This window comes from Calypte anna, chromosome 4A (assembly GCF_003957555.1).
Source record: "Calypte anna isolate BGI_N300 chromosome 4A, bCalAnn1_v1.p, whole genome shotgun sequence".
Taxonomy (NCBI): Eukaryota; Metazoa; Chordata; class Aves; order Apodiformes; family Trochilidae; genus Calypte; species Calypte anna.
The window spans coordinates 34,618,370-34,641,082 of record NC_044248.1 but is presented as its reverse complement, the minus strand read 5'-3'; the positions used below and the strand labels follow the sequence as shown (position 1 = coordinate 34,641,082).

The 22,713-nt window shown below is 41.1% G+C and overlaps 1 protein-coding gene across 3 annotated transcripts in view; it reads right to left on the bottom strand.

Annotated features, from left to right (window-relative positions):
• The window catches only part of GATB (glutamyl-tRNA amidotransferase subunit B), a 59,580-nt gene that overhangs the window by 16,671 nt on the left and 20,196 nt on the right, over positions 1–22,713 (bottom strand). For 2 of the 3 annotated variants that reach the window (XR_003987510.1, XR_003987511.1), the window contains exons 6-13: positions 20,986–21,099; positions 19,838–19,922; positions 19,437–19,481; positions 17,521–17,710; positions 11,078–11,211; positions 10,587–10,665; positions 5,012–5,146; positions 2,415–2,849 (exon numbers count right to left, since the gene is read on the bottom strand). Coding sequence is in view for 1 of the 3 variants with exons in the window: in XM_030449584.1 (XP_030305444.1) it covers positions 2,721–2,849; positions 5,012–5,146; positions 10,587–10,665; positions 11,078–11,211; positions 17,521–17,710; positions 19,437–19,481; positions 19,838–19,922; positions 20,986–21,099 (911 nt within the window). In the remaining 2 variants the exon portion in view is untranslated. Of the gene's footprint in view, positions 1–2,247; positions 2,850–5,011; positions 5,147–10,586; positions 10,666–11,077; positions 11,212–17,520; positions 17,711–19,436; positions 19,482–19,837; positions 19,923–20,985; positions 21,100–22,713 lie in introns of those variants that run through there. The other variant, XM_030449584.1, reaches the window with a different exon arrangement.

Here is a 22,713-nt window from a genome sequence, read left to right as displayed (position 1 = left end):
TTGTGTCAGTTCAATCAAAATGGTGTAAGGTGACCAAGGAGTTAAAGGCTGCCATGGGGGGAGCAATGTTAGCTGGTCCTGCAGAGCTTTCTCATTGCTCATTCCTAGCACTGCCAGCCACCACTGCTCTGAGGGTGGTAGCTGGTACCTCCACAAACGTTAAAATGATTCATCATCTTGATCTCATTTGACCCAAACCACTTCTTTCTATCAGAAAGAAATTTACATTTTGTGTGCGTCTGCAAAAGATTTCTTTAAAAATTTTTGAAGTGTCTGTTTCATAATATAGTACAAAATTTATAGACTATAGCTGCTCCTTCCCTTCCCTAGAAGGGACAGAATATTACAATTAGCCCTTTTTAATCTTTCTTGCTATCCATTGCATCTGGCAGGTGGATCTGAAAATAGATTGAGATTTGCCGTAAATCCATTTAAAGATTTAAGACTGTACTCATGTAGAACTTGGCTTGTTATTTTTAACAGGTTTTGTACTGTATTAGCAAAGTGTAATTGCATAGGAAAAGAGTGGCTAAGAAGAAGCAGCCATTAAAAAGACATTTACCAGCAGCAGCCATGCTACAGTCTGGAGATTCTTCTTTCTTTTAACTACAGCTTAATACTCTTCCAAATACATCACTGGTTTGCTTTCTCTTTTTTTAAGAGACACCCACTACAGCTGAGGGGAAGCTTGGCACAGCAGCATAAGCTGTGCAACAAAAAGCATCAGCCTTGGAGGACCACCTTCTGGGAACAATCAGTTTTTTCTAAACTGAGGGAGTACCTTTAAATTAAGATAAAAAATTTCATGCAGAAGACCTTGTGCCTTTCCATTTCTTGCTGCCATGGCAAGAGTTGAACAGACTTCCAAAATTTAAAGTTTAATGCACGATCTAAACCTTTACTGGCTGAATTACATATCTGAAAACTCACACCACTGTATATAAAAATGGTACTACTCATTATGTGAAAAGTGACAATAAAATCCTTTGTCTGACTGTCAGGTTACATGGAAGTCATGGAATTTTTTGAGGAGTTTCTGGAGGTCACATTTTTTGATTGCAACCACGTTACTACTTTTTTTCATCTCTTTGAACTTTGCATTGTATAGTTATTTTTATGTGAATAATGGGTATACATTTTATTCATTAAATGTATCTGAAAACTGTGTTTGTTTTTTTGTTTAGTTTTTCTCCCTTCTTTCTAATTAAGAGTTCTCACCTGAATGATGAGCCAGTTTGTACAGAAATGTCCTCCTCAGACATACTCAGGAGGATGAACTGCCAGCACCCTACTTTAAAGTAGTGTTGCAAGCACCTTTGTAGTGTTACAAAGGGTGACTGAAATCCCAGGGCCACACCTGCTGCACTCTTCTGCCAACCTCTGCCCTGCAGGTGTATCCTGAAGAATGTGTCTAAGAAGTATCTCTGAGGTAAATGTGATCTTTATAGTGTATGGCTTAGCAGCCTCTAGAAGGGATTTAAGAACTTCAAACTACTGGTACTAAATGAGATTTCTTTCCCCAGTAATTGTAATTTTGATAGGCTGACTAGTTGTGCTTCCTGTTAATGGTCTGATAAGCTCAAGTGGGTTGGGGCTGGGAAGTTACCTCTAGAACCCTCGATTTCAGTGGGTATTTAAAACTAGGAGCTGAAAAATGGAAGGTATAAAAAGAGCAGCATAAAATACTCCTTAGGATTAAGTACTGGAGACCTTGGAACCCAGCTGAATCCTGCTGAGTTTTGGTAAGCCAATGCATGCTCAATTCCTTCCACAAAGTGGTGCAGTTCCAGGTGACAGCAGAAAGTCCCATGCCAGAGGGAAAAAAAAAACAAACAAAAAAACTGGAACAAATGGTTCTTTCAGTGAGCTTCTGCATGAGAGAAAGGCGTGACTCCCCCTCTGGAGGTGGTGGGGCCAGCAGAAGCTCCTCTGCTGTGCTGAAGCTCCCAGGCCTGCTGGGGATGTGAACCCTTGGAAGGGCTCAAGCACACACCCCACGGGCACTCTTCAGAACTGAGCTGTGAGCAGGCACAGCAGATGTTTGGGCACAGAGGAAGGAGCAGGTGAGCAAACAATTTGACACCAATTCTTACCTGTAGGCACTCAGACCTGTCAGCCAGCCTCAGGCACTTACTCAGGCAGCTACCGACCTCATCATTTCCCTGTCCCTTAGGAACCAGAAGGAATGAGAGCAGTGGACATTTTTTCCCCTTCTGCTTGGCAGGGACACACACGTGGTCATCTTAATTATTGCTAGGGTATTTTAATCATTATTATTAATATGCTCACACTAATTTTTAGTGAGGTTATTAGTGTGCACCAGCCGATTTTGCATTCAGGATGTATGAATTTCCCTTCTCACAGACAGGATGCTAGCCAAGCTGAGTTTACCCTTGCTCTATTACCACACTCACCAGTGCAGCTTTCAGCTCTCTGCATATTCACAGACACCTCTGGAAACTTGTTTCCCCTGGCTGCATGGAAACCACCTTTCTGAATGCCACATCGAAGTGAGGGAGACGCAAATGGCTGCACCACCTCCTCCTGGGCTTTTGTTCATCTGCCTTTGGCTGATGCACCCGGGGGGGGGGGCACAGGAGGTAATGCTGCTTGAAGTAAAACCAACAAGCCCGATGGTACAGGAGGAAGCACCAAAGTTCATCTGAAATGATCCAGCCAGAATGAAGCACGTGTTTTCTGAAGACACTTTTCTCTTGAGGCTACAGTGATAGCTTCTTCTCTAATAATTGCTTCACCACAACAGGGTTGGATCGTCCTTGAGTTTTTCTCTGTACCAGGCCAATTAACTTATTTAGGACTTTTAGATTTCCTGCTTTTATTGCCATAACCTTTAAAGAAAAGAAAAAAACAAAAACATTTTAAAGAAAGAAAAAAAACACTGTTACAGTAAACCTGGACGTTTTCACTCATTCACATTCAAGGTATGAATATTTTTGTCCTTAGGATCATTGTGGTAGAATACTGTATTTTAAGCTACAATGTTATTTATAAAAAGTTTTGCAATAAGCTGCTCCTGCTCTGCTCCCATGAGATACCAGCAAGTCCCTACAGCAGCAGCAGGGCTTTACAACTAATAGGAAGTTCTCCTGTTATTGAAAAAGTCAGAAAACACTCCTGGATTTCAACAGTGTCTCCAACTTGAACAGCAGCTTCCTGGAGAAAAGCCAGAAAAAAATGAGACTGACTTTTTCTTCTTTCATGTGGCAGGGAAGACATTCTCTAAGTTTTCAGAGCTACTGGGCAAAACATGATAGTGTCAACTCAACAGGATGCCATGTTTTCAGATATTAAGGGAAGGATTGCAAACATATGAACCACCCACTGTGCCAATACGAAGCACAAATGCAAATATTGCTGCTCATTACAGTATCCGAATTATTGGCAGTCTAAAACCTTCTCCTGAATGGCACAATATGGAAAGGACTCATTTCTTCTGAGCTGCTAAAAATTACCTGCATGGTGCAGGAGAACACAGAGCAATCCAGATACTGCGTTTTGATAATGTGGTCAGTGTTGGCTTCAGCAGCTTTTTGTAAGTTGGTTAATTTTAAAGCAAGTTACTACCAAAAAGCAAGGCAGATGTTTCCCCCCTCTAAGGTAAGCTCTCACAGCAATGTAAAGCAATTAATTACAGGTCTTTAAGGCAGCTTTTGCCTTGGTGAAAGATCACCTGGATAAAGTAGGGAAGTGAGGCCATTCTGCTGTACTGAGCTTGACTAAAACAGTGGAAAACAGAGAGGAATTACATTCTCAGCCAAAACATTATTATTGAAATGGCAGTGTAGTTATGGACCTCCAGCTTCTGCACTTCCCAATCAGTTCTAATGGTCTTTCTATCCACACTTGTGCTTCTGTATCAGTCTGAAAATACAGCAGAGCTTTTATCAGGCTCTGCAAATGACTCAGTCTGATAGAGGTCACGCCGACCTACTGCAAGCTCATTTTCTTCATCAAAAGCTCTTGCAGAGCTGTTAGCATCCCCCAATGAGATCTGGGTGGGTGGTATTGTTCTCAAAAGATGTTAATGTTTTTTTCCAAATGGCAAATGTATCTAGACAATGTTTATATTAGAAGTAAGCTATTCACTTTGGCTTTTGCATTTTTGCTCCAGAGAACATAAAAGGACTTGTTTTCATTTTGCTTTTTATATAGCAGATTTTAGACTGTCAAGATCCCTTCCTACTCCTCCCCCTCATGAACAACAGGGTTTTTTTTTCCCTTTCTTCCTGGCTCGGACTTCATTAGACTGATGAACCACACGGTCTGCTGCGTGTCCTTCCAAGGAGATGGGGAAAAGCCAAAACCCCATCTTTCCTACTGCAGCCTTTGTGCTGCTGCCACAGCCCAGCAGCAGCTCTGATGCCACCGATGCCATTGCCACAGGGGGTCTGGCACCTCCCTGTCCCACAGACAGGCAGGAGATCCAGCTAGACTGTCTTTTTGGCAGTGGAGGGAGATGGGGACACGGTGAAGAGAGACAGCTGCAAGTAACATTTTTGCCTCACCAGCCTCTAATTCCATAACTGATGTGTGCCTTGCTGGAGGCAACTTCAACCTCCAGCTTCAGAACAGTTTAACAGTGCTGCCCTAATATCCCAACAGATGAAATAAAAATCAGAGTTATGTGTCCGGGAGGCCAGGTCAGGTTAATGGCAGTATAGCTGAAAAGGGAAAGAGCCCCACAGTTTTTGCTATCCTGCATTAAATTTTTATGGTCTCTCAGAATGACTTAATGCAGCAGCCAGACTGGTAATTTTTTCTGCTGATCATTTTGTGTATACTTCAATTAAAAAAAAAAACACTTAGGAAAATAAAGACGGAGAAGAAAAGCTTGATAATAACTGAGCAGCCTCTTTAATACACCTATACTGGCTCTAGAGCTCAAATGCCAATCAAAAAGGGGAAAAAAAAAGAAAAAGGCCATTTGATCTCCCTTTTTAGAGCCACAGACTTCCACAGTGCACAAGCTTCCCAGCACCACCATAATCACCTCATTTTCTTGTCCATCAATCACCTCCTGGCAGATCTGTTCAAGCTCTTTTTGATCCTGCATCAGTTCAAGTTTCTTTTCTTTAACAATTTCAAGAGGACTCTTCCCTTCACCTTTCCACAATTCTGCCAGCACCTGGAAAATCAGAATGAGTAGGGGAGGTAAGTGCCTTGAGGTGTCAGTGTTGTTGAAATGCAGGATTTCAGCTACTGATCCAAGAAACCAGATTTTAGTTAAAGCAAGAGCAGATTGTCTTGATGTGAATGAACCCAAGATTTCATCCCGTGCCTTGCTGACAGAGCTCTTGTACCCTCCCTCCTTTTCTACACCCTGAAATAAGAAAACACACGTTCAATCAGTGCCTGAGTGCAGGTTAATGGTTTGTTGCCAGCCAGTGCTCTGCAGCCTGCTGCAGCACCAGGAGCTGCTCACTACTACCACTCAAGCCACCTCTCCCAACAAGTTTGGGGCATGCAGCCCCCCCCCCTTGACCTCACTGCTCCCTCCCTGGGAGAGGGGGACACCAGGGCAGAGACTGTCAGTGACTGCAAGGCTGCTCCTCCAGCAGCACTCATCTCACATGATTCACAGGAGCTGCCTGAGAAATTCACTGCCATGAGAAATGTCTCTGCCTGGCCACTGCCGATTAGCTGACTATTGTACCAGCTCCAGTCCCAGGTAACTCATCCCATTACCAGTCCTCATCTGGAAGCTGTAATGAGGACACATATGACAAAGCAGAAGAAAAATAGTGCTGAGCAGAATGAATGCTGCAGCTCCAGCCCACCTATGCATCACCTCCAGCTCCTGGAATGCTGGGTGAACCCAAGCCTCTGGAATAATCACCTGTTAACGCCAGCATGTTTTCCTACCCTGTAGCAGGGCTGTTGCCTTGGAATAAACTTGAGAGAAGAGAACATTTATAAAAAACCAATTTCCTTGGGCAGTCATTTTCTGTATTCCCTTTGCTCTTATTTCAGAGCTGTGGGAGGAGAGAAAAGAACCCTTATTAAAACAGCTGCTTGTGCTCCAGCCTCAGCTGAAGATGTAATTGTATGTTTGGGCCATTTCTGTGTACCAGTATGGAAATGGATGTCACGTCAAAATTTCAGTATTAAATACTCATTGCAGGGTGAAGAAGAGGCTGGGATGGGGAGATGAGAAGGGGCATTCAAACTGCATGCTAAATAATGAGCAGGGCAGCAAGACAACTTAGGAAAAATGACACACGTGGGATGGTATCTTAACTCCCCCAGCAATTTTCTCCAGCATGGAGAATTTTCTGGTACAAAAGACCTTCAGCTAAGCAATTTCATAGCCACAACAGGTATTTAAGAGTCATGCACTGACACAATTCCTGGAAGAGATTTGTTTGCCAGTGGTACTCCAAAGCTTTTTATGGGATCTTATCACTCTGCTGGAGACCCTGAGAGAGGGTAATGACACACAGCTGTACTGTGGCAGCTACATCTTGTCTTCTTCCCCTGTAAGAGGGTTAAAGGCATATTACAATATTAAAGCTACTGATAAGCAGCCAGTTACAAGCACTCTAAGTAAAGCTTTCAGATGTTTATATCTAAATAAATCGGTGCAGTACATGGTGTCTTCTACAGGATCTTCCTTCTAGTACAGTACTTAAAAATCATCAAACAGAGATTAAACCTGCCTGCTGCTTGCCTTTTTTCTGTTGCACTCCATTGCTACCTCAAGTACCTCCCTCCTGCTCCCTCCCTGAGGGACCAGGCAGCAAACTCTCTGTCCTGGAGGCCTCCAGGAGGTAGGGGAGGGTTACCCCTCAGAAGGAGCCCTGTCCTCTCTGCACAGCACAGCCTACAAGCAAAACATCCTGGAGTGTTTGAAGGGCTGCACAAATCAGGGGCTGGGCAGTGAATAAACCAAATTGCTCTCCTGGAAAAAGACAGATGTGATTTTTAGGACTGGTATGTATTCAAGCAGGATGCCACAGGCTGCAGGAGGGGAAAATCTGCAACAAACAAAATCTAGGCAGCCAACCATAGCAGAGTTACCCAGAAGCAACTCGTACATCAGGCTGACTTAGATGAGGGGGAGGACAGCTTGACAGTCAGAGATCCAGATCTGATTCCCTGCTATTTCTATGCCAAACATCTCCTGGCACTGAGAAAAGCCTGCCCATTACAAACCTTGAGGGCACCAGATTTTCCCTGTGACATCTGCATCATGTGTACTTTTCAATTTGGGTAACAAGCTTCTCCATTTAGTTTGTAGAGCAACAATGTTATCAAGGCCCTTGCTTGTTTACAGGTATATAGGAAAGCAGAAAGGATGTGGCCAAGACCTGTCAACGATGCACTTTTAAAAATGTGTTTCTCTACTTGGCAAGGAGTATGAATCTAAAGAAAGCAGTTTAAAAAATGATTTCAACTCATCTACACAAACTGCCTGCACCAGAACGAGAGGATCAAATTATGAAGTCTCCAGAGCCAAAACGAGAATCTCAGGCCTCATTTCCATTACTGAAATCTCAGTAGTTTCTACTATTGATTTTTGCCTGAGCGTGATTAGATTTTAATGATGTTCTGTGTGCACCACCTACACAGGCACAGCAGCAAACCCTTGGTCAAGATGAATTAATCGGACTCACACGTCTGGCTGCCACGGGCATCATATCAAACACTTTGCACCTGGTGAACGTGCCAACTGACTGCTGTGCCTGAGAAGGCTCCAACTGGAAATGCTATCTGCAGCCATTTGCTGCCAAGGGTGGGAGGGGAGCAGCAGGCAGAACCACTCCAGTCAGTCCTGGGGGCATCTCTCCTTTCCAGTGACGGAAGCTTCGATGTCTGGCACTTATCCCTCAGCCTCTGACAAAAGTGAGGGGCAGGCTGGGTCCAGTCCTCCAGACTGTGCAGCCATGATTGTCAAAGCAGATGGTTCCGTTTAGGTTTGTGTACTGTACTCATTTCCTTGCTACCTACTTTAAAGAAGGGGGGCCGAGTGGGTCTGCTGAAGTTATTCCTATGTGGGTAACCTGTGCAACTGCAGAAGCAAACAAGACTTGGGGTCTGCTCTGCTCCACAGCCTGCTACAGATCCCTGATAAACTTGTGACAAACTCCAGCACGGCTCTCAGCAACAGGGACAAGTTTCTGATTCCCTGGCCCAGGAAGCAGCCTCCTCCCACAGTGCTGTAACTCAAGGACAGGTCCCTTATGCCAGGGGTGTACTCACTGACAGCCCTGCGAAGGAAAACGGAGGCTCTGGCTTGGGCCTGATGGGGAGTATCTATCAGATTGCTGACAGCCCTGGGTGAGCAAGCACTGGCACCTCCCACTGTGGACTCAAAAATGGTGCCTCTGGGGTCAGAAACAGCACCTGCCCCTGCAGGTCCCCTGATCCAGGACACACTTAAAAAATAAAAAATAACAAAAAAGCTGGAAGCTGCTCTCCTTTGCACAGGCACACCAATCCGAAACGCCTTGGAGACCTCTGGAGTAGGATGCTATATTTGATGGCAAGTTGGGCGTGAGCTCTGTAATTACCCAAGTGGTAATTATGTAAGCACTCAGTGCCCTCTCCTTGGCATATGCATCCTACCATACAATGTTCTGTGTCCACAGTTGGCGCTCACAGCTTTTATCTGCCTGTTTTAGTGCCTTATGCAGCAGAGACAGAGCACAAAACCTCTTAAAAAATTTAAGCTGTGAACAGCTTCCAGCAGCGAGCATGTATGTGCAGGCATGTCTGTGCTCACCCCATCAAACCCTTCCATCCTTTCTTGTTGGATCTGCCTCTGCCACTGCAGCTCCTTCTTCCCCACCCCATGTGCTGCAATTCATCTGCTCTTGTGTATATATAGCCCTTTCTGCCCTCGGGCCAGCCAGTATCTCTGCCTACTGCTGAGAATTGTTACAAACATTTGTTATTCTTCCAACATCCAGGCAACCAAATTACCAAAATACTTTTCTAAATGTGGCAAGCTTTCTGCAGTTTGACAGCATCACTCAGTGATGGCAAACAGTACTGTTATTTCTCTGTGTCCAATTTCAGAACACCGAGGACAACACGCGCATTACAGGCAGTTGGTAATTAAACAAGAAAAGCATCTCTGAAATTCTTGACATTTCATAACCTGTCAGAAGTGCTGGCACACAAATACAGCACAGGGCAAGAAACTCCCTTAGGAGAGCATTAGCACCCTGCCTCTATGTCCATGAGGAAGCCAAGAGTTAAGGCTGGAGTTCTGAAGCTTCCCTTTCAAATGCAGAGACCAAACTGATGGGTGTGCCATCATCCCGAAGGCACAGAACTGCTCTGCATTCCAATGCTCTCCCTATTAATACTTTCTCTCCTTTTTTGATGCTTTTACTTTTCCAGTCCAAAATGTCCAAATGCACGTGCCTGAAGTCAGGCACTTAAATACTTGTTTATGACTCCTGTAATACGAAGCTGGCTACTCAGAGCAGCACACCAGCAACAAGAACAACTTAATTAAGAACAACAAGCATCTCAAAAAAAAAAAACCAAAACCCAACAAACCAGGAGTTTAAGTCTCCAAATAGGGTAAAGAGCCACATTTGCAACAGTTACACTTGGTTTATAATCATGAAAAAAAAAGTAAACTGACTATTCCAAAGTTGTACTCGGATTAAATCACTATGTGCTAGAAAGATGGAAACCAATCCTGTGTATTTCAGTGTTAAAAGCTTGAGAGCAGACAAGGCAAGTTAAATATCTTCATTGCAAGTTAAATATCTTCATGAGCAATTTCAGCAATGAACACCTGAGAAGGATAAAAATGAATCTGAAAAGACAACACATTCCACATAAAGGAGCTGGCAACGATTTAAGGCAAATGACAGATGACTCCGTATCACAAAAACCCTCCAAGCTTTGTCTGTAGACACAGCAATCACCATCCTCACCACAAGGAGTCCACAATTTTAGATATGAATCATCAAGAGCCAATTTTTCAGACTGTCCTAAGCAAGGTCATGTTTAAAAAGAGGGAGAAACTAATGTTACCATCAGTACTTGCTTGAAAGGCTCCTGATAGCACTTGCTCAAAGATGCAGGGATAAAGAAAGGCCAGACCTCTCCACTTTTGACTCAGGGGTACATCAAAGCAGAATGCTTTTTTGTGACTACACTCAGGGAAAATGCATCCCTTTCCCCATGCTAATACTTGGGAACACAGACCTTACTGTCACTTAGTAACTAGTAACTGATACTCTCAGTGATGGATTAGCTCCCACTGACCTTTCACTCAGGTCTGACTCAAACTATGAAATTGACATCTAGTGTCTGGCCTGCTCAGAATCAAGATTTAGTTAGCTGACTTGACTTCAGTTCACATAGCTTAAATCTAGTATTTGGCTTGTGCCCCATTCTAACACTGGGTATGCAGATGTATCTAAAATTATATATACAAGGCAATTTCTTCTGTTTTATGAATATAGTAGGTACGAAATGTATCCTTCATCAGCATTCTAAGTGATTTCCTTTTAACACAGCTAACATACACTGATTATAAAATTGCTAAGCTTATGTAGTAAGCAGCCATAGATTCACAGCACACTGAAATAAAAGGTACTGACCTGCTTTGCTGCTGTAGAAGAAATTTCCTTTTTTTCTAGAAGGTTCAGAAGGTCAGCCAGGAGAACAGAACTGACTGGGCTAGGAAAAAAGGGGGCAGAAGTTACCTCAGAGAATAAAGTGGAATAATATATCCAGGCTACTTTGCTTGCCTGAAGATCACACAGTTTAGCATGCAAGCTAGTACTTTTTCTTGTGATACTCTGTGTTCAACTTTGGTATTGATTGCCTGATTATGCCTCCCCTTTATCATAATCCAAAGAAGAAGGACTCTGATTACTACTCTTAACTACATGGTCCTCTTCTCTGCAAGACATTTGGTTAAATTTATTCAGCACAACAGCACAAAGGCCAATGCAGTTCTGCCTGGCGTAACGAGGTTCACAGACAGTAACTAAAGCAGAAGTGAGCAATGGAGTGACACGATGCTATTCATGGCACATGAAAAAGGGATTACTTCTGTTTCACCATGGAAGTAATCAGTAAGTCTGACCTTTCCTTTACAGTAAGGGAATGCTGCTTCAAATAACTGAGCAGATCTTTTAGAATCCAGCCGATCACTTTCTTTGGCTTCATCTGGGTTTGGTTTACCACATTTTCAAAGAATTCTGTTAACCCATCTTCATTCTGTTGAAGGAAAGTCAAATGCATGAGTAAGATAGCAGAGTTCAAACATGTTTAAATAAAATTACATTTGGAGTACAAATACTCAAGTAATACTCAGTCTTCTGAATTCATTGTCAAGTCACAAATCATTGGGATAATTTTATTACTGTAACAGTTAACAAACTATGCTACACCTGGAACAGGTACACACAGCTTATTTGCCACTGTCTGCTTCGGTGGAACTTCCAACCAAGTAGTGATCATTTGTTCTTAGCTCCTCCCTAAAATTAGCATTTGGGGAGAAGCTTTCTCATCTCCTCATGTGTTTTAAGTATGTATAATGCTAGAAAACATAGTGCTAACAGGCTACCATGCTACCTTTTACCTAGAAGAGATTTTTCTTAAAATTGTCCACAGATATTTTCACTTGATCTTGTAATCATTTCTATTTGTTTTAGATGGAAGAAATAAGCTTAGCTTGCATTCACCCTTCAATAATATAGAAAGGTCACACTGTAAGAAGCCAGGTTTTATTTTTCCAGTTTTTTCAGAGAAGCAATGTAAGCTTTTCCACAGCACCCTGAATGCTCAGAAGGTATAGCTGTAAGGGATTCAATTTATAGCCTAAGTGAAATCCAAGATTGTTTTTAAAAGAACAGATACTGCACAGTCTGTTGAATGCTGTGCTTTGTTGTCATCAAGGCATTGATGGATCTAATTTAATTGTAGCACAGAACTCCTTAGGTCCATGAAGGGTAAAGAGATATTAAGTGGCAGCTCCCACTTTTTCAAGGAGGAATCCAAATCTAGTGAGCCCCTGGAGTTCTGCAGTGCGTGGCATAAATGCACGGGAGGAGAAGCCAGCTCACAGAAGATGTGAGATGTAACAGTGTAGAGACAGCCAAGGAGCTATTCTAAGTATACTGTCATCACAGCAAAAACATTTCCCAAGCACATCCTGACTGCAGGCAGATCTCTGAACAGTTCTGAGCAAAAAAAGAGTGCAGGTACACACTGAAGCAAAGCCTGACTTTTCCACTGAAACACATCCCATCAAAAAAACCCCATCTCGCTTGCCCTTGTTTTTAAAGGCAATTTGTTACCATAGAAAAACAAAACTTAAGACTTCCCTCCTAAAAACTTTCACAATACAAACTTTCAACAGCTCTAGATACTTCATTTTTCATTGGTAATGATGTATGGCTTTTGGGAAGACTGCAAACTACTGCTCTCTGTTCTGTGAAACATAACAAAAGGTACTTAGATTAATGGCTGATGTGCTCTAAAACTGATGTGACAAAAATCAGACCCATCCCTTTTACCTTGAGACTGTGACCAAAGAAACCAAGTTTTTAGCCTAGGAAAGCCACTGAAGTCTTCCGTGAACCAACATAAATCTTGTAACTTCCCCTGTTTGCCTATCTAATACACACAGACATAATTCCCTTATTTTCCAGTGTTCTTAAAAATTTAACTTGCAGCTGTTTTGTAATCAAATAATGTAAAATCTAGGGCTAAGGAGACTACAAGGAGCAAGTCTGGCTTAAAAAAATAGTAAGGGAATGACATGATTACCAAAGTACAGTGAACTTGATTAAAAACTGCATGCTTGTTAATTGGAATTACTAAAATGATGCATCACTAAATACTGCTACTCTTTCTAATTCACCTCAGGATTCATTAGCACAAACAAACACTGATTATTTAAACAGCAGGTTCCTTTCCAGAAAAACACTGCCCAATTTAGGCAGGGAAAAGCAAGGACATATAAATGCTGGTTTCTTTACACACGCTGCAGGAGGTTTTAGAAACATTTCAGACAGGGTAGGTCTAGCTACAACATGATGCACATGGAAACTATGTCTGCGGGTGCCACATGTCTGAGTGCAAGCTACGCACCACCCAACGCAGCACATCCAACACTTCCAGCAGGTACAGGCTGAAGAGTGTATCCAGAGAACTGGGCACATTCTGATTTTCTGGATATCAACAGCCTGGCTGGAACTTCAGCTCTGACCCTTTGAAAACCACGAAAAGTACCCACCCTGCACAATTTAATTGAATGACTTTCTAGAAGCAAACAGAGAGAACACCAGGAAGAGTCAGAGAGACAGACTTACAATACCAGGTACCAAACCCAATATACACTACTTAAGCACATAGATGTATTCCCCAACCTTCCTTTTCTTCCTCTGTTTTAGGCTTTTTAAAATGACTGTCATTTCCTGCACCCAAAGAGTAGGAAAACCCAGCAATGCCAGGCTGAAATGAGTAAGGCAGAATGTCAAAACATCCAAATGACTGAGAGAAATGAAACATTTTCCTTATTTTCTTGCCATATTAGAAAAATGCAGCTATAGCTTGATTAGCTTTAATTTCTAGATACTGTGCTACTTGAACCTGACTCTAACTTGTTCTGCATTTTTGTCAACTTTCTCTATGCCAAATTCAGTCTGACTACCAACACTCACATACCTGTTCCCTGTGACAGATCTGAGCTGAAAACCACTGTGTCCTCAACCAGGCTGGTTTACAGGAACAGAAACTGACTGTTCTCCCTGAATTTGGAATAACATTTTATCTTTCACAGAAGGAAAACCAGAAATCTGGAACTGCAGGACCAAGGCTGTAATCCAGGCCTGCACAGTGTTTCCATTAGACACCAAATATGCTGCAACTGATTCAATAGTCTCAATGGCATGGAATTTAACATACCAGTATTTTAACCACATGCAAATTTCTTCTTTAAACATGGCTTAAAACAATCATTTAATAGTAGTGAGATGTCAAAAAGACTAGTAGTAGAGTGATTCCAGATGCTTTTTAAACACGTTTAAAACAATACACTATTTTACAAAATAGCATGGGTACAACCTTTAGGGACATCAGGTCTGTAATGCAAACTTATGGTTTTAAAGACCCATAATGTTTCCCAAAGAACTGAAGAAGAAAACTACATCAGTGGTAACAAACAAAATGTAATTTTCTCCTTCCTTATTCCCATTTTCACCATTACCATCCCCACAATAACTGTGAGGTAACAACTGCGGCAAAAATGTGCAATATTGTCAGTGAAAAAACTAGAAAATCAAGCCTATTAAAGCAGACAAGCAGAGCAGTCAAAGAAAGTTCAAACCTTTTCCTGCAGCTGCTTATAAAATAAGTTCTAAAAATATGCATAAAGTCACCTGCACACCAATGTGTAAGATGATGGCACAAACAAAATGGTCAAAAAACAAATTTACAGCATCCCATTTGAACAATGTACTTGTTCATCCAAAGCAATAAGCCAAAGCACAAGTGGAATTGCCACTTTTCTCCGAGTAAGCAGAGGAAGAGTGAAAGTACAGGAAGACTTCAAGTTCAGATGACAAAGGAAGTGGTCACACTGTTGTTTTCTAATGCTGTATTGAGACAACTGATCTAGGTGATTTGTTTGTACCTCCCTGGACTTTAGCATGCTTTTTGAAAACAAAATGTCACATTCATGTCTATGCCAAGATAGTTTCTTTTTTTTTGACACAATAGGAAGCAGGAGTACTATTATAATAACAGAAGTACTATTATAATTAGAGTACTATTATATATTGGAAGTATTATTATAATAACATAAGTGGCAAAGTTCTCCAAGATCCTTCTTGACTGTAAATGCTCAAGGCCTGTTTGAATGGAGCTTTGAGCAACCTGGAGTACTGGAAAATGTCCCTGCCCATACCAGAGGGTTTAGAACTAGATGATCTTTAAGGTTCCTTCCAATGTAATAATTTTATGATTAATAGGAAACACTTTCCTTCCATTTCATCTTCTAATTAGGCAAATTAGGAGTGTCAGTTTCTCAATAGTTCAGTAGATACAGGTAGCTACCATATATGAGAATAAAGCTTGGAAGAAAGCTTGGAAGCTAACTTGCACACTGAAGTATGGTATTGTTTTACTACAACTTTGGCACGTAATGTTTTCTCTAACAAGTTGGCACAGAGCAGACATTTTGCATTTTAGAGTCATCCCTCTACCACTGCCATTTATTTAATGAGAACTCCTGGGCACTCTAACCTGAAAGGATGCTCATTAGATTTGTGCATCTGGCCCTATCAGCAATCTCCTGCAACTTCTGAGGTAAGCTTAACACTGCCACAGACACACCATTTTCAGATGAATTAAGGTTAAGTAGTCTCCCAGTGAACAGACAAGCAACTTTTATGGAGAGTACACATGCTGACATTCTAATGCACAATAAAAGAGGGCCTGCAATGAAGAACACGTTCACATCATGCATTCAAATGGGTGCATTATCTTATTACAAGCTGAATCCCAAATTTCAGTTTGAAGCTCATTAATTGTCTTGTACATTGCGGGGAAAGAAAAAAAAAAGTTGAAAGGGAAAAAGCAAAGGCAGTAGTGGATTTCAGAGAACGGGGCAGCTGATGAGGCAAATGTATAGAGCAGGTTGAGAGATGACAGAAACCACATAGCAGAAGCCATTAATACTAAGAAAATTCAATTGCCCAAGTGAAAACAGTGGGTATACTGGGTCTGGCTGGGACAGAATTCATTTTCTTTAGAGCAGTCTGTAGGGTGCTGTGTTTTGGATTTTTGATTTAAAGGAGTGGTGACACATCTCAGTGTTTTGGCTACTACTGAGCAGGACATTCTCTTTTTTCCACTCTGTGCTTCATAGCAAGTAGATTGAGGGTGGGCATGAAGATGGGTGGGCACACAACCAGGACAGCTAACCCAAACTGACCAAGGGGATATTCCATGCCACACAGAACCCTCAACAGGGAAAACTGAGGCAAGGGGATTTTGGGTGAGGTGGTCATTGCCATTGGCTGGAGACTGACTGCACGTCAGTCTGCCTGTGGAAGGTTGTGAGTGATGGTATTTGAATCACTTTTGGGTTGTTCCTTTTCTCCTTCTTCACCTTTTGAAGTGTATTTATCTCAAACCACAAGACTTCTCCCTTTTGCTCTTCCTGTTCTCTGCAGGAGTAATGAGCAAGCAGCAGTGGTGCACAGCAGCTGGCCTGGATCAACCCATGATGGAGGGGGGAGAGAAGAGGAAGTCAGAAAAAATGGTTCAGGACCTATCTGCCCTTCTCAGTTCTGTTTAGTTTAATAGGTGAGAAATATACTCACGTCAGAAAATGCATGCATGGACAGGAATACTGGCTGTGAAATCACATTTTGCAGCTTATAAAATGAAATAGAAAGATAAGAACTACTGACACCTCTCACTGCTATCACTGCAGCCTCATGACTTGATGAGACTTATGAATCACTTGCCCACCAAACAGTAAAAGATCTGCAACTCACAAAAATGTCACACCACCATAAAGCAGTTTTCATAACAGCTTTCTACAGAAGAAAGAGCCATTTTTCCCCCTGTAAAATCAGTTTCTGTACAAGTGTATTAAATTACAGACAAACAAATAAGGGACATTAAATAGTTATGTGCACTGCTCTCCTCACATTCATAGTCCAAGGGAAGGAACTCCAGCAGAGTAAAATTTCAACTACTTGTGTTCTGCTCTGAATCTTACTCTAAAAGAAGTCCTTGTCCTTCTCTTTCTGTCTCCCCTAATACCAGAGGTAGCAAAAGCAGGACACTGTCCTAGCCTGACTGGCTATACAGGAATGCTAACCCTCCCACAGAACTATCCAAGTCCTCTAGAATAATTTTGCAAGTTACAAGATTTTACTGTCACTTCCTGATTTATACCTGTATTTGCCACATCCTTTCTTTTCTTATTCCCTCTTCTAAACCTATCCCTGGTAAATTGCATAGTAAGGTCACAGTTGATGTACAGCCACTTGGTGTACTTACCTAAGAAAAAGTCTGGGTTTTTCAAAATAATGTGGGAGTTAGATCAATGGACCTGTGAAGCTGAGAGATTTAAACTTCAGATTTTGCTTCTGCAGTCAGGAAAACATGTCTATTTGTTTGTCAGATACTGACAATGTGCCCAGCCTTGTACCAGACCCAAAGGGAAGAAGAGCAGGCGCTAGTAGACAAGGGTTTGTCAGCTGGAAGCTGCGTTTGTTGAAATCAGTCACGGTGCATCCATGTGTAGACAGACAGGATCAATATTAAATAAGAGTTATTTGACTGCCCCTTGCATAAGAAACACTTCTAGGAGCACTGTGCATGGCTTCTTTTCCACACCATTCTATATATATGGCTCCAGGGCATAAAGTAGGCACTGAACATATTCCCAAATAAAAAGCATTCACGAGAACTGACAGCTGGTTAATAAGACATTTGTAAATCTTTTCAAAAACATGCAACTTTGAAGTTTCTAGACTTATTTTAGCACTTGATCAATAGACCTACCACTAAGGTGAAGCTGTGTTCAGGAAGAATCCCATACAGTTCAACAAGCTTTGCTCTCCTCACACTGGGGAGGTCAGGTAGTCTTTCATGAATCCAATCAATATTAACCACTTGCTGATGGTTGATATTAGCTGGCAAAGATTTTGCGTCGTACAGAATCAGTGGAGGAAGGTTTGGTTCTGGCATGAAACTAGTAAAGATTAAGAAAAACTCCTTTATTATTATTTTCAGTCAGAATCTAAGGAATAAAACCTATCCCACAAGTTTATACTTACCTGAAGTTGTATCACTATTTCAACTAAGTAAGATATTAAAAATTTATGACTTGGTATATCACTGTTAAGTAGTAAGAGACCAGACTGAATTGGAAAGCCTCTATGTTCTTTCTTTTGAGTGTTTGCCACAGATTGTCAAAGAGCTGATGATAGAAAAGGAATAATTAAAACAACTCTGCACCCAAAATAATAATTAAAAACTCACAATAAAACCTGTAAGAATAGACACAGAAACACCCCACTCCTTTTGGCATTGAGCACGAATTGTGGATCTGGACAAAAATGGGAGTGGACTGCCAGAGAAAACCCCAGATTGACAGCGAGCTGCCAGGAGTGATCTGGGCAGGTTGTAACCTTTTCCAGACTAACTTCAAAAAATCTTGATGAAATCTCATGCTGTGCTAAAAGCAAAGTTACTGTGCCCAGCAGGGTGCTATCTCAGAACAAAAGGCTTCCTTAAAGAGAAGGCCAATTCAAAGACTTGAATAACTGCAATTGAAGCAGAAACTTGGCTCTTACATGTTCAAATGAGAGGTTCAAAAATATCAGAATAAAGGACATTGGGAAACCTCTACATTTACTGTAATACTTTCAATTTCAAATCTGCCTAACCTTATATTTAATACATAACATGCAGCTTGTAATATGCAACCTATAAATTATAAAAAATCTGAAAAACAGTCTAATACTGACCATAATCTTAGCACTAGTTATAATCCCTATGGTCTTTATTTTAAATATCTTAGACTCACCACTTTAGCCTAGGTTTTAAAAAAATTTCTCTTGCATTTGTTTGAAACAGTCCTGTTAAATAAGCCTCATGCCAGCACCCACCCTAACAAGAAATTCACAAAATGAATACTGCCTCTCTGCTATCTGCAACCGGTAACTTAAAAAGCCAACTTGAATTTAATATTTGTGGGATGTTTTCAAAATCCTTATTCTGCTCTAATAAGATCAATGATAGAATATTTGTAGATTTAACAGGAATACAGGTATGGCAAACCTAAGAGGCTCTGAATGTTCACCTGCAGAACAACAATTTTCCAGCTGGGAAATGAACTCTGGGAATAGCAGGCTGTCACCTCAAACTGCTGTAAGGCAAAAAGTACTTAGCTAGGTAACATCTTCACTAGATCTACAAAGATCCTACAGTAGAAACCTACCTGTGAATGCTGCCACCTTTCAATAGCAGCCTGGATTTTCAAATAGTGATTGTGATCTACGATCACAGAATTTAAGCATGAAGAGGCAGAGCCTGCTATCTGAAAATCATTTCCCTCAGTATTTCCTTAAAGCAGGAGTGATGCTCAACTCAGAATGGTCTTCCATTTTATGTCAGGCATTCTTAAGAATACATTTGTACTGGCCACAAGGTTAAGCCTTCAACCTGCCCACTTTGAATACTAAGGTATTCTAGCTGAGGTCTCTGTTTTAGTAGAGATAAGACACATTTCTAGACCCGAGCTGCTCAGCTGAGCAGAGATTTTGATAGGTCTCTTCTCCTTTCAGTGGAAAGTAATCTTCCAATATATAATCAATATGCCAACCAACTTAACATGCTCGTTACACTGACTACAATTAAGACATGAAATAAATTCTCAGTTCTTAAAATGTTAACTTCATTTAAAAAAAAAATACCGATAGTCCTGTTTCCCTTCTTTGTCTCTCATCGGTACAGTGCACCTAAAATAAAAACAAAACAAGTAAGAGGTAATATAGAGTTAGTTTTAAAGCAAAAACACAAAACAAAAACTGCCTCATTGAAGGCAGGAGAGCTTCTCCTGAAGGTCAGGAGAGCTTCTTAAACCACTTCAAAGAATGTATGTATGTAAGACAGTAATTTTCACACAGACACTGCTTGATGTAGCATGCAATCTGCTGTGGAAAAGCCTGAACTTTAAGAATAAATTACTACCTGTGAGTATACTATCCTTGTGAACATGAGCTTAAGAAGATGAGCAATACTCTTCTGATCTTACTAGGTATCTGCAGCACTCTAAAGCTGCTACTCCTGATGATTTTCCAGAACAAAAACTCACCCAAGCTTAGAATCAAAGGCTCTTGTTTCATTCAGAATTGTTCCTCCATTTTCAAGTTCTTCTATTTGCCTCTCTATTTCATAGTCTGATAATGAAAAGAAAAAAGAGTAAGCTTTTTATACTCTACTATTATCTTTTCCACTGCTATTTAATAATGGAATAATTTGTTGTTTTAACCCTAATTAATTCAACAGCAGTAGTTACAGGCAGAATTATCAGTCACTGTCACTTTCTCCAGCACTGTTTCTTTCTTTGCATGTTTTCCCCACCTTCTTTCATTCCATTTAAGCAGAAAACATTTTCCCTCAGGCATTGCAGCCAAGAGATACACTCCTAGTGACCTTCCAATCAAACAGTTGAGTTTTCTTTTGGAGATGTAATAATCATCCTTTCTTGCTCATGCCCAAGATGTATCTGAACTTCATACACAACTTTCCTACTCAGTGGAAAGCAATCATCTACACACACTGGATGCAGATGCAAGTACAGCTACTGCTAACATATTTCAGTACTAAGCATGCTAGGCATTGAATCATCTGCTTTATTCTTCTTGCAGGCAGAGGGCTACCTCTGCAAGAGGTGCTGAATACTAACAGGGCTGATATCCCCAGAGTACCCCATACTAAGACTTACTCTGTCAGAGAGCAGCAAGAGCAGGGCTGCTCCACAGAGAGGGATAAGCCAGGAGCTGGGGGTGACTACAGCAGAGCAATGCCCTGACTGTCTGGTGCAGTACCACTGGTCTGAACAGCATGGGCAGTGGCATGTGCTACAAAAAGGATCCACTGACAGTCTCAGTCAAAGTGAGGACGAGTTGGGTCTATGGTCCATCTGAGTTCAGTCAGAAACAGCACGAGGTAAGCCCAGAAAAAGGACTAGGAACAAGGCTACAGAACAGATCCAAGGTCCATTAGGAGACAGGATGGAAAACTGGCACAGCTGTGATATACTTCAGGCAAAGTCTGAAGGCTAAGCCTGTGCTTAAATGGGACTTCTGTTATCCACAGGCAAGGTGCATAGATGGGACACCCAGACAAAGCTAGTCAGGGCATATAAAGGCAATTAGTGCTCTCAGGAGCCTGATATATTTTATGTCAGACCACATAAAGTATCTACAATGCCCATGTAATACAGTAACCATTAATTACCTACTGCTTTAGCCAGAAATCGTATGCTATTGATATTCTTCACTTCAGTCCTCACTCCATAAGGCTCTCCACGGTGATGCACAGAAACATTGGCATCCACTCTTAGCTGACCCTCTGTAAGAGGAAACTTCATCAACAGAACAGTCTGCCTTGTAACCTAAAGTAAAAACTGTGGCATGCATTAATAAATTTATGTTATGTGCACAGCATAAAGAGCAGATTTCCATATGTTCAGGAAGAGTAGCAACCTCCTCATCATAGTGTTCTCTTTGTGATTCCATATCAAGACTCTCTCTACAATCATTCAAAATTTCCTGAGAATACTACTTTTTAAAAAAAAATTACTGCTCATAACTCCTCTCAGAGAAAAGTGCATGGCACAGGGTAATACAGACCCTCTAATCCACACAGTGAAAAAAAGTTTCTGATTCACAGCCTTAAAGTAAAGGGCAGAATTAAATAAGCAATTTAAAGTGCTGTATTTTGAGCTTCCATTCCTCTAAAACAGCACTAAAATACCTTTTGGAATGACAATTTGATGGATATATACTACCCTAGCATGGAACACAAGAACATAGTTATGTTGAACAGATTTACTAAGGAGCTCTTGGAAATTCATAGCTCGAGAACAAAAAGATGAAAGTCAGGGATTTTTTGTAGTTTTTTCCTCTCCTTCAAAAACTGCAATTCCCTCCTTACCCCCCCATATTTCCCTGGCTGCCAAAAACTTAAACTGAATACCAAGTTATAGGTAAAAACATCTTGAGCTTTCTGTCCAAAACAGAATAATGTCCTTAGAGATCTTTCATGACTCAGACATAAGTAATTGTATCCAAGTTTTGTCCCTCAAAACACATCTCTTATGAGAAAGGGCTTGCCACAGTTATTCAGCTGGTGGGAATAAACAAAGATGAGAGGTCATATTAAAAACAAACAGTTTTTCTCATATTGCACTATGAACATCTGTAGCACTACTCTTTTTTTTTTTTTTCATTTTACTTTCAAATACAAAGAAAGAAACACTGGTTAGCTACAGAATAATTTTGAAAGAAAGCACAAAATAGCTCAGAGTTAAACCTGTGAAGATGTCTTCAGCTTCAGAATTCAACAAATGTAAGTTGACTGGAGAAGCCCTGGTACAGTTTGTAAAAGTAAGCTGGATGATAGCACACTAATTTCCTGTGTCTTCACAGAGTTTTGCCAGACATGCAAATGAAGGACAAAGGTATTGGAACAACCCAACATCCCTTTCAAGAGAAGTGTTTTGCATGTCCTCTCTCTTTGGGGTGAAATGAGTTACTTGTTCCAAAAGAGGAATAGTCTTGTCTTGCCCTTGCTTCATTTTGAGACATGACCTGCTCTACTTGGATGTACATGTCAATGTGGCAAGACAATGAAGCTAATCAGGCATAAGTGAAAGGAGAGCCAGGCCCCAAATGTTCTTACAAAGCTTTTTTCTCTATGCCTTCTTTAGGACCAGTTCCTTTCCTTTCACTTTGCAGTGAAATAATCTTTTCATCCTCTGGTTGTTAATGAAATAACACCTGATAAAACTGGACACTTGTCTTCACTGAACACACATGCAGAATGAAGGTAAAGCATGAAAAAGTAAAACCCTTATTTGAAAGGAAGTAATTAGGATGAGGGAAAAACACAGTGCAAACCCCTAAAAAGACCACCTTGAAAAAAAACCCCAAAACACTTGACTTTTAAAGCCAACTGTGGTGG